The sequence below is a fragment of the Hippocampus zosterae genome, chromosome 13 (assembly GCF_025434085.1).
Source record: "Hippocampus zosterae strain Florida chromosome 13, ASM2543408v3, whole genome shotgun sequence".
NCBI classification, from domain to species: Eukaryota; Metazoa; Chordata; class Actinopteri; order Syngnathiformes; family Syngnathidae; genus Hippocampus; species Hippocampus zosterae.
Genome location: NC_067463.1, coordinates 15,195,809 through 15,208,283, shown reverse-complemented (window position 1 = coordinate 15,208,283; position 12,475 = coordinate 15,195,809). Strand labels below are relative to the sequence as shown.

At 41.2% G+C, this 12,475-nt stretch overlaps 2 protein-coding genes across 3 annotated transcripts; one reads left to right on the top strand and one right to left on the bottom strand.

The window, feature by feature from the left end:
- Window positions 1-117: 117 nt before the first annotated feature.
- Window positions 118-3,339, bottom strand: tmed1b (transmembrane p24 trafficking protein 1b). Its single transcript, XM_052085068.1, has 5 exons — window positions 3,059-3,339; window positions 2,215-2,312; window positions 1,925-2,114; window positions 1,637-1,804; window positions 118-1,560 (listed from the first exon to the last, which is right to left on the bottom strand). Exons 1-5 carry the CDS (start codon window positions 3,239-3,241, stop codon window positions 1,510-1,512), a joined length of 690 nt encoding a protein of 229 aa, XP_051941028.1. The 5' UTR covers window positions 3,242-3,339; the 3' UTR covers window positions 118-1,509.
- A 4,691-nt stretch (window positions 3,340-8,030) lies between these two features.
- LOC127613808 (tumor necrosis factor ligand superfamily member 14-like) lies at window positions 8,031-12,443 on the top strand. 2 transcript variants are annotated; one of them, XM_052085063.1, is made up of 6 exons: window positions 8,031-8,231; window positions 9,746-9,814; window positions 9,899-9,914; window positions 10,438-10,503; window positions 10,642-10,879; window positions 10,998-12,443. In XM_052085063.1, exons 1-6 carry the CDS (start codon window positions 8,031-8,033, stop codon window positions 11,197-11,199), a joined length of 792 nt encoding a protein of 263 aa, XP_051941023.1. In that variant the 3' UTR covers window positions 11,200-12,443. The 2 variants fall into 2 exon arrangements, with proteins under 2 accessions (XP_051941023.1, XP_051941024.1); XM_052085064.1 differs by having other exon boundaries at window positions 9,899-9,932.
- The last annotated feature ends 32 nt before the right edge of the window (window positions 12,444-12,475 follow it).

The following is a 12,475-nucleotide window of genomic DNA, read 5'->3' as shown; positions in this document are numbered from 1 at the left end:
CTTTTGCCCCAAGACACCTGGGAGAGGCTCCAGCACCCTGTGACCATGCACCATTTGGGGTTGTCAAAACAACTTGAATCACTTCTCACCTCATTTGAAAAAGATAAACGCATATCATTGCAATAAAAAACAAATGTTTATTTGTGAACAGCAAATTGCTGTAATCATAGATTTTTTTTGTAATTTTTTATGGTTTTATTGTTCAACTCTATTTTGAAGACGTCTGTCTCATCAACACAACAATTCAACAAACATTAAAATCAATGCAAACGCTCCCATGAAAATTTTGCCTTGAGCATTTACTGTGGCAGTACCACCCACTGGATGCAATGGGCAAAAAAAAAAAAAGGGCAGAGACCTTCAGCACAAAGGCACATTACCATTATGTTCCTAATTCATCTTTGGAAGCCAAACATAGATTTATATACCGTATTGGTCCGAATATAAGATGGTGTTTTTTGCATTGAAATAAGACTGAAAAAGTGGGAGTCGTCTTATATTCGGGGTCGAGACATTATACCCATTTACGACGCTAGATGGCGCCAGATATCATTGAAGTGAATGCTGGACTTGACTCCCCACGCCAAAATGAACCCGTCACGAAGAAGAAAAATAAAAATAGCGGTAGCACGAAGAAGAAAAATAAAGAGCGGTAAGAAAGAAAAGAGAAGAAAATAATAGAAGCGATAACAGAAAATGGAGAAACGGAGACAATCTGGAAAAAAGTGGGTCAAAGATCGGCCAGGTTAACTGGCGGCCGAGGAGAAGTTATGATGTAATTTACATTTAAAACACCAGAAGCCATTGATTTATGAATGTGATTGCACTTTAGTTTACATATTTAAATGTTCAGATATTAAGATTTGAATGAGGCAAAATAACATGGTTTTTCTCTCAAATATATTATCATCATTTGTTTCAGATGTAATTATTTTCTGTATAAAATTAATTTGGTGTTCAAAAGGTCTTTTTTCAAACTTGAGTCTTGAAAAAGAGGGGGTCGTCTTATAATCAGGGGCGTCTTATATTCGGACCAATACGGGAGATATATATATATATATATACACATTTATATTTTTTTTAACCATTACATTTTAGAATAAAAACCTTGTAGATCAAATTTAATAAACATTATTAACGCGTATAAACTGGAAAAGCTGACAGGTTTTACAAGTTATGGACGTTTCACCTTTAGAAAAAAAAACATACAGCAACACTCACCATTGTTTAACTACAAAATATACTGCAGTACCTTTTAAAATGTATTTTGGGGATCAGCTTGTGGTAAGATTTCACATTAAAAAGGCACTAACGGAAACAAAAACGGCCACCAACGTAGAAACTGTTCTTCACTGTGAACTGTTATTGCACAGACTGGTGCGCGACAAGCTTGCGTAAGTGAACCACATCACTTGGTGCCGACAGCTGGTGCTATGTACAATGTCTCCACCCATTTGCCGAGGCTTGTGAGCTGCACCCAGCTTGTCTTGTCACATCGCAGAGTTCGTTCTACGTGTAGATCCTCCGCTTATCGTCAAACAGTTTACGCACAGTGTAGACCTGAAGGGGAAGAGGTGACAATCTTGTCAACACCAACCATATGAGTGACCAAAGGTAGGAATGAACAGCAGTTTACCTGGGTGAGGGCCACGCACAGCATCACCAGTACACTGGCACATGACCAAAACGAGACTCTCCACAGGTTGTCTTCTAGAAGATTTCGGTCCCGCGCCTCAAAAGCTCTTAATACCGTTTGCATCTGCCGACTACGTTCAAGACGTTTTTGTACAGAGTCCATGTACTCCTGAGGGAGTAAAGAGGAAATAGCCATTCAGCTGAATGCAAAATATTTGAGATTGTGATATTGTGCAAGTGGTCATAATTTTGCAGCTGGTCTGTGCTCTTTAGAAACACTGCAACTCACTCTCATATCTTGCAACTTGTACTGCAACATGTTTTCATCCATCTCCTCTAAACCAGCCCATTCTTCATCACCGCCCACATCTCCTCCTTGCCCCTCTACATAAAGCTCGAAGAACACCATCTTTTCCGAGAAGTGGCTGAAGCTGTTATCAAAGCAGACTTGATAGTCTCCCTCCACTGTGGGCTCCACCCTGGGTAAAGAGCAAAAACAGGAAGTAAAGACAGTCGTAAATGGACGGATCCAGGAACACGATCCAGGATCTGGGTGTTATTTGAGGTTGCATAACTAACACATGAACTCCATCAGAGCGACGAGTCTCTGCGACCAATGGTGCGCCCTCTGGATTGAGGATGGTGAAATCCACATCCATTCCGGCTCCTCCAATCACCTGGAGATTAAAAAAAAACATCCATCCAACCGTTTTATCCTCACGAGGATCACAGGCGTGCTGGAGCGGATCCTATCTGTCTTTGTGCAGTAAATCGGGTATACCCTAAATTGGTTGACAGCCAATCGCAGGTCGCGCACACCCACACACCCACACACAAACAACATTCAAACACTTACAATCACACCAAAGGACAATTTAGTCTTCAATTAACCGACCGTGTATGTTTTTGGAATATGGGAGGAAAATTGAGTACCTGGAGAAAACCCACAATGGCACGGAGAGGACATGCAAATTCCTTATAGAAGGCCTATGAGCTCCACACTGTTAAGTGGACATGCTGGGTGGTCAACCGCCGTGCCGCCCCCGCAAAAAATAAAAAAAACACACATCCGCACATTTTATTTCCCTAACAGATAGACCCTCAAGAAAACAGTTTTGACAATGCACTAGTGCGGGAGTCCAAAACCCGTCCAAGAGCCATTTTTGGCCCGCCGCATAATGACATTTCTAGTCATTAAAAAAACGCCTGAATCAGAAGGTCGTGAGAAAAAGTATAAAGAGAAACCTCAATATTGCACTGAAATGAAAGAGAATGACGTTTTTGCTCCACGCACCTAACTGTTGATTGCATAGCTAAAGCAGCAACAGCGTCAAGCTCAGAAAGCGAACACTGAAGGGTAAAGAACTCAATATGCAACGATTAAATAGGGAGCTTTAAGTTTATGGGGCACGGATACAATTACCTGATACTCGACCTCCATCGTACCATTCTGTATTGCCCGCTGGAAGAAACAATCGGATTTTCCGGCTTGTAAAAGGAAAGTGAACTCGCTGCTCTCCTCCCCGAAAACGAACACCTGCGCCAAACCCAATCCAAACACGGCTAGGAGAAGCAGTCGCGTTTTGCTCACAAGCAGAAAATCCATATCGAGAATATTATATTACGATTCCAGGTTACAATCAGACGTTCCTTGACATCGTTCTTCCGCAGGAGAACTTTTTCGTGCTTTGATTGGGTAGATAAGAAACGTCACGTCATGTGACACAAATGACCAATTAGAGGAGGCAGCGTTACACTTATCAACCAATCACGATAGAGAAATATTCACCAAGCATTTTCGATAATTTCGCTCGGATAATTGTAAAATTTAAATACCCTTTTAGGGCATTACAATAATCTCAACGACAAGAATTGAAAGCATGCATGAGCACCTCCTTTTTACCCAGACCGAGAAATGGGCAGACCCTGGCTATATTTTTATAAAACAAAACAGATCTTAGTTACATTTATGAGGAATAAAACTAAGGTCAGAGTAAAAAAATATGCTCAGGTTCTTCACACACTGTTAAGGTTTAAAATCTTCAAGTTTTAGTAAAAGTTTCTCTCTCTGACCTTCAGGTCTGATAACTAACCCTATGTTTTGTCCTGGTTGAGCTGTAGGAAATTCTCTGCCATCGATGACTTATTATCTAAAATACCATTTAAAAGCGTATCAATTGGCCCTGTGTCATTTGTAGACACAGTGATGTACAGCTGTGTGTTCTCAGCATAGGTGTGGGTAGAATATAAAGATTCAAAAGTATTGGGCCTAAAAATTAACTTTGGGGAAAACTTCCATTCATGCATGTTCTAATTTGCTTTTCCTCACGTGGGCGTGCTGGAGCCTATCCCAGCAGTCTTTGGGCAGTAGGCGGAGGACACACTGAACTGGTTCTCACCCCACGTAGACAAACAACCATTCACACTTACAATCACACCAAGGGACGATTTTGAGCATTCTATTAACCTGCTATGCATGTTATTAGAATGTGGACTGAACATGCACACTTCACACAGGAAGGCCGGAGGTGGAATCAAACCCAGCACCTCTCCACTGTGAGGCCGACATGCTAACTATTTGCCCACCGTGCCACCCTGAGGGAACCCCACATGTAATTTATTGCATTTTGAAGGAACATGTATCCATACTGACAAAGAAACATGTCTGTTAGATGGGAATAACACCAGTTAAAAGACACACCAGAAATGCCCATCAGATTTTAAGTTTTTTTTCCCCATAGAATGTGATGATCTATGCATCGAAAGCAGCACCAAGGCTGAGTTTTTCCAAGCCTCGCACCTGATATCATTTAAAAACTTTAAAAGAGCCGCCTCTGTACTATGGTTCATCCTAAAAGCAGATTGATATTTCTCTCACGTAATATTTGCATTTAAAAGAATAACACAATTGGAGGAAAACCATTGTTTTCTCAAATTTTACCTAAAAATGGTAAGATGGATACAGGCCAGGAAATATTAAAAATGCTGGGGTAAAAACTGCTCTTCTTCAGAAGGGGCTTCACCACCACCGTTTTGAAAGGCCGTGGGGAACAGACTTGACCGAAGAGAGCAATTGACTATGTTTGAATATATGTTCCTCGAAGAATCCAGAAGAAGTTCTTTGGGAGTGATATGGGAATTGGATCTAAAAGACAAGTTGTTGGATTTGCGTGGGAGAAAACTCAACCAAAACTTTCCAATATTTCCTCGGGTTAAAAATTACTTTGCAGGTTTATTAAAACTTACATTCTATATAATATGGAATCATTTTGATACAGCTATTAGTAACTTATGCAAGTGTACCTAATAAAGAGGCTGCTGAGAAACAGAAAACACACACCCATAGACCCCGTGAAGGGAACTTTAATTTGCACTCTTAAGAAATGTAACATTCCTTTGTTCCCCAAAGATGGAAGTTATTCTGCTTCTTTGCTCCATTGTGAGTCTCGAGCCCACCATCGTCAGATCCCGAAACCAAGCACAAAGGGCTAAATCTTAACTTACTGAGTTACAGCCAACTAAGTTTGGGGCTAAACATATCTAATTTACAAGCGGGTGGAGGGGGGGGGAGCCATGTTGTGAAATATGATGGGATTTTAGTAGAAAAGTATTATGACAGGCTCCCAAAAGGGGTCACACATGCGGGATCTGACCTGCGATTTTGTTTGGTTTTGTTCGTATTTTCCAAGAGGCTGTTTTAATTTTATATTGCGAGGAAATTCTTGCACTATAACCGTTACCTCCGGGACACCATACAAACACTTCCACTGTGTGCTTTCGCAATAGCTGTAAATTGAACGGCACTCATTCAAGCCCACCGCAACTGCAGACTTCCATCTGTCCGCCCGACATCTTTCCACTAAACACAATAATGTGTGCATACGACTTCACCATATGGAGAAAATCACGTTCAATTCCCTTTTGCAAGAAAGACAGCATATCGGGTGCAAAGTTCATCACGATCACACTTGCGTTGAATATATACATTTGTGCCCTTTCTACAGTTGTTGATGTGAGGAAGTAATTTGGAAAACACAACTAAAACTAGATGGCCAAATTAAATTACATTAAGGGGATATATTGTGGGGGGAAATACTTTTTAATCTATGGATACAAATATTGAGAGGTATTTGCAACTTGACAACTGTAATGGTGGCCGAGTGATGAAGTGCTGTCTTCCTCTTATTACGACAGTAATTATGTGAGTTGACCACTGGACTTCTTTTTTTTTTTCAAACAGTTGTTTACACAGAAACATGAAAATTTTGTTGTTATATGTTGGAAAGCTGCCCGCATCTTTCGTGGAATTTAGCGGGTGAAATTTGATCAGTGATTTTACACAGCCAACTAGTTAAAATCCAGTCAGCCCATCAGAGGGCACACACAGACGAACAACCATCGACGCTCACACCTAGGGACAATTTAGAGTGTTCAATCAGCGTGTGATGCATGTTTTTGGAATGTGGGAGGAAACCGGAGTACCAAGAGAAAACCCACGCAGGCCCGTGGAGAACATGCAAACTCCACACAGGAAGGCCTGAGCCAGGATTGAACCAATGACCTCTGCGAGGTGAGCTTGATGGACTAACCACTGGCCCACCAGGCCGCCGTAGAGATAAAATGAATAATTGTTTTCCATGTCTTATAAACTAATATTAGACTACAGTACACCTACCCCTAACTATTTTATTATTATTGGGGTTTTTTAAATGATTGAGAATAGTGACCTTTGTGGTGCTACGGGTGCATCTGCTGCCTATTCTTTCTGCTCTTTGACTTTGTCTTCTTCTTCTTGTTCTCATTCTTCTTCTTCTTTTTAATGTACTGGAACAAACCTTCAATGAAAACAAAAAATCCATGACATGCTCATGGTGCGTTTGTGTTCCCATTATTATGAATGCAAGTGCTCCATGCAACCCTCTTGCCACACACCCTAGTCCCAAACAATGCAGATGAGTGCTTATCTTAAAAGTCGTGTAGATGATTTGCAAGTAAACAAAGACTTCTGGTGCGGTGTCATTTGTATTTCCCACAATTTGGCACTTCACAACTACAGGAGGAGCCCGAGAGCAAGAAAATCTGCTGCTGAAAAGCGTGTTCACACACACCAGAAGGAAACATGAGCTCACGGAGAATTACTATAAATCACAATCACAACTTCCAGTATTTGTCATACTCACTACGAGGGAATACTCGCTGTCATCCAAGTGTTGACAAAGCGCATGAGGACAATTAATAGAACGTGGACGACATGTTCATGTCTGGGCAAGCCATTTGTCACCTTCAAACAGTTAACACGCGTCGCCACCCAACATTGAATCAATTCCTCTTCTCCGGTATTTACATTGCTAAGATTAGTATGCCTCATTGATGAGAAACTACTATAAATATATATTCAGTACTCATTGTGGGGAGTGTCCCAGACACACAATCTTCTCTTACTCTCGGGTTGTTTCTTCCCTGTGTCGTCTTCATTTCCTCCTTACACGAGCTTGTTTAAAAAAAAAACAATATTGGTGACAGCAGGATATGTGTGTGGCAAGACAGTCAGCTCTGTGTTCACCTATAGTGGTGGCTGTAAGGTGAGGCATTTTTCCAAGCTCACGATATTATTCATTCATCTAACGTCTCCCATCGATGTGGTTGTTTGAATCGTTTTGTTTATTTTATGGATTTTGTTTTGTTGGCTTTATAGCATCCCAACCTGGGTAAATTATCTGCTGGATGTGTGGCTGAGTTCAGAAGAAACATCTGGAGCATCAATAAATCCAAGGTACTGTCTGTAAAAATAAATATTGCTAAATGTACTAGTGTCTGTTCTCAAACGCTATACTCATATTCTTGCAATAGACTATAGAGCAGGGGTGTCCATTAGGTAGATCCTGATCTACCGGTAGATCTAAGACAGGTCCCAAGTAGATCCGAGGAGTGTCGAGAAGAAAAAAAACAACCAACCATTTGGGTGTCTTTGTACATGTTAGTAATATATTTTTTGTGTTAATATACACTGCACACTAATCAGTCTCATTTTCACAAAAAAAAATATTTAAAAAATAAAATAAAGCAGGTAAATCTTAAATTTGTGTGTGTGTGTGTGCGTGCGCGCGCCGGTAAGGGTAGATCCCGTGAGGTTAGTTGATCAAAAAGTAGATCTTCGATCCAAAAAGTTTGGGCACCCCTGCTATAGAGTATTCACTTCCGAGAAGTGAGGTTGCATCATATGTTCCCACAGGGGGGAACCGCTATTTGTTTTACAGGCCTTTTATGTCTGTCCATCTGTCTGTCTTCCTTTCATTATCTTTTTTTTGTGTCCGAGTATGCCCGCTGCCTCCTTGCCCAGATGGGCCTTGTGACCTTTTGCCTCCTTGCGTCACAGGTGGAGCGGGAGACAGGAGATGGCAGAGGGCGGCGTGGCTCGGCACCCTCAAGTCTTTGTGGTGGACAGCCAAGCTGGCTTCTTCCCCGCTCCCAGACCTGTGAAAAAAACACGATGGACTCCGACAGGAAACAAGGTTCTTCTGCTGGTGGTGGCGCTGGCCATGCTGGGACTTGTTGTGGAGGGATGTTTTGTCTATAAACTTTACCTGATAACTGAGGTGAGGTTGATGTCTTCAAATCTTGCTCTTGTGTAGACTGCATTTCTCCATCCAAAATTTCCCTTTCCGTACGTCATGAACTTTCTCACTCCACCTTTCACAAACACATGCACGCACGCACGCACACACACACAGACACACTCGCAAGCTGAAACAACTCAACATCCCCATTATGTTTGCTTTGGCAATCTCTCTTTAAGTCACATGCCCATTGTGTCAAATTTGTCAAGTTCCAAAAATAAATGTCTTGCATCAGGGGTGCCCATTACGTCGATCCTGATCTACCGGTAGATCTAAGACCGGCCCCAAGTAGATCCGAAGAGTGTCGAGGAGAAAAAACCCCAAACAACCATTTGTGTGTCGTTGTACATGTTAGTAATATATTTTTTGTGTTCATGTACGCTGCACCTTAATCATCCTATCAGTCTCATTTTCACAAAATACATATTTAAAAAATAAAATGAAGCAAATAAATCTTGAATTTACGGTGGGGCGCGATGACGTCACCGGAAGTTGTTGGCGCTCAGCAGTCTGCAATTGCAGCTTGTGATCAGAGCTGTTGCGCTCTATCTTTTATCGTCATTATTCTCATTCAGAGTTTGCTTCGTGTACAATTCACAGAGGGCACGGGCAAAGAATAGGAACCTAGGAGGGCCCTGGGAAGCACTTTAAAACACGTGCGCGCGCGTGCCGATAAGGGTAGATCCCGTGAGGTTAGTTGATCGAAAAGTAGATCTTTGGTCCAAAAGGTTTCGGCACCCGTGTCTTACATTATAGTTTGCACTTTATTTATTTAAAACTGTATTTCACAAGATTGGAACTGTGCGAAAACAGCACAGCAGTAAATTGTTGAATAATATGATCGTAATATCATTAAAATAATAATAATACTTTGGAATTTGCCCGCTCCATCCCCGCCCCCGATGACGTTAACATTTCAGAACGACTCCTTCCAATAATGGTTTAAGTGTTAGGGGATGTCGATTAAAATAGTTTGGACATACTACTTTATTTTTTCCCCCCGTGGTTGTTTTTCTTTTTTTTGTGCTTTTAGATTGCATTCTAAAACTTTGAGGGTCTTTATTTGTGATTTTAGGGTACGGTGTGCACAGAGAAAATGGTGTTTTCCTCTTAACAGGAGTAATCGCAAACATTATGATCCTGATGAAGTCGACATAATAGTTATTCGTTAGTTATTTTCAGTAAATTAAAAAAAAAGTGGATTTATATAAATATTTTGACATTAATTTACCACGGCAGGAAATTCAACGGTTATCCGCACAAAGGTTTGACATCCACCTTTTCACTCCCCTTTATATTGTATGTCAGCACATCAACCAAAAACTGTTCTGCATGTGCTTGCGATGACACCTTTCAAATCTCCTGACAAAATGCCTCTTTTGGTTTGTAGACAACAACAGCACTTCCTGCTCTTGAACTTGTGACATCTAACTGTGCTTGTCTAACTTTAACTGTGCTTTGTCTAACTTGTCTTTTCACTTTCCCCCTTGCAGGCATTTTCCATCTGTGTCTCAGATCCTCTCTGTCGAAACATGTCCAACACTAGAACATCCGCCCAGCAGGTAAGATTAAATGGTGAGTTTGTCAGTGATTAATATGTCACATTGTGCTTCTGAATTGCTAGAGTTATTTTTTGTCTCTTGCAGGTTGGCCCCTTAAAAGGTCGAGCGCCATCGGACGGTTTGATGATTATGTTGAAACTTGCACACAAAAAAAGCCAAAAGCCAAAATTACAATCTGATGCGGAAAAAATGTATTATTGCCATAATTTAAACAGGCTCTTTTTGTGAACACAAGTGTGTCCGTAAATAGAAATATATGTCATGCTTAAGTCAATGTGGATGATAGCTGAGTCTTCTTTAGACCAAAAACTACTGGAGACCAAGTCGAGTAGGCCTCTGGTGCAGGCATGCAAATAGTAAAAACATGCCTCAGTTGATTCATGACAAAATCACTCAACAATCCATTTTACACAGCTGACACAACTCTGAACAACGGATAAATGTATGATGATTCACATCCTTATTTGATGGGACAGATTCAAAATATTGTAGATGACTGTCATTAACTCATTCACTCCCAAAGACGTTTTTAAACGTCTTTTCAGACTTGGTCTAGAATTGGCTGGTACTGAATGAGTTAATCATATAGTCATACTGATTGATTTTCTCCCCTCTGGAAACAGGAGGCTCCGATGAGGTTCACCCAGAATCAACTCTGCTGGGGCCGAAGCCCTTTGCTCACCTGATATGTAAGAGTCCTCTTAATACGACACCTTCAGTGTTACACAAAATGAAGATCAAAATGGAGATAAGCGCGTCTGATTAGATCGACATTTATAGCTACTGCTTGAATGTATTGGTAGACCCCTCTGTTTACTTGATGACAGGCAGCAGCGATCAGTTTGGGGAGAAAAATGTGGTGCAGTGGTTGGACAAAGATGGCGACTCCATCACCCACCAGATGGGCTACAAAAATGGCCGCCTGTTGGTGGAGAAGGACGGTTATTACTACCTCTACTCCAAAGTGCAAATAAATGCTGCAGAAGTGTGTTCGCTCATCCAGCACAAAGTGATGAAAGACACAGGAGCATACGACCGATCTATAGAACTGATGCAATCAAAGAGGTGAGTGAGCACCTTGTTTTCTTTTTCACTTGCTAACTTGCTACACAACCATTTCAAACTGTTCTCAGTCTGAGTGGGGCCATTCGATTGCTGGCGCTATGTCGACTCTTTCCTCCAGGTCCCGCTGCTGGACTCGCGAACCTTCAAGTGTCAAGTCATCAGGTGGGGAGGATTTGTGGGACAGTTACCTGGCGGGAATTTTCCACCTGCAGTCCGGAGATCAAATTTTTGTCACGGTGGATAGCATACGCAAGTTGCGTCCAGGAGCGACTGAAAATTTTATGGGCGCCTTTATGATATCTCCACAGAAACATGTTTAAAAATATATATATCTCATCACACATGTGTTTCATTGTGATTAATTTCTTCCTTCCTTTTAGTCTGAATGTACTAGAAGCACTCCAAAAAAAAAAAAGAAAATGATTGAAATCTCAAACTATATCTGATATTCAGACTTGATTATTGGTTGCGTGACTAAAAATTCTCTGTATTACCACAGTATATGATTATATCTATTCCGGATTGTTAAAATACTCCTAAATTTGTTTGCAATTATATTTAGTGCTCCAGTCACATACAGGCTAACCACAAACTTACAGGTCACGTTACACAGTTGCAAATTTGCTGATGTGTCTTAAAACATGCGCCTGCAAAGCAGTGTGTGTGTGCGGGTGTGCGTGTGTTAAGAGCAGGATGTGGTGAGGGATAGATGCAAAAAGGAGAGGATAGAAAGGCAACCAGAAAAACGACACCCATGTTGGTGTGGTTGACTCAGCTTTTTGCAAAGTGTAAAGAAACATCCAATATTCCGATTCCGGCCTCCCTGTGTGGAGTTTGCATGTTCTCCCCGGGTCTGCGTGGGTGTACTCCTGTTTCCCTTCCACATTCCAGAAACATGCATGGCAGGTTAATGGAGCGCTCTGAATTGTCCCCAGGTGTGAATGTGAGCATGAGTGGTTGTTCGTCTCTGTGTGCCCTGCGATTGGCTGACCAGTTTTGGGTGTCCTCCGCCTACTGACCAAAAACGGCTGGGATAGGCTCCAGCGCATCTTTTTAGCGTCTTTAATTGAAGTTGAAATCTTACACTTTGATGACATCTTGACTTTTATTTAAAAAAGGATTGTGATGAAGTATGGAGGCAGACTCATTGTCCAAATACGTTTCCATCGCACTGTGTAAATGTCGGTCTAGGACCTTTGCTAAAAGTACCATTCTTCAGATAAAAGTGCATGCAAGGCTGCACAGCATGGAAATTGACAAAAAGAGTCTACAAGATATGGAAACCACGTGGTAAATGGAGAGACCATGTTTAGACAGACTCTTGAAATAATTGGGTTATTTCCTGTCATAAGCACCGAATCAACACATCCGCATCTCCTGTGTACACCTTACAACATGAATGTTGGGCAGTATGTGGTTGGTGGTAATCTCAAAACAATTCAAAAACGGATTTACTCGGAATTTACATCTGTTCATTGAAAATAATAAATCTTCAGTGAAAAATATAACTTTCTACAGCATGTATTTAATCATACAGTACCTGTCTGGCTTTTATACATTTATCCCTCCTCCCCCCCCAAAAAATCTCAATTTTTC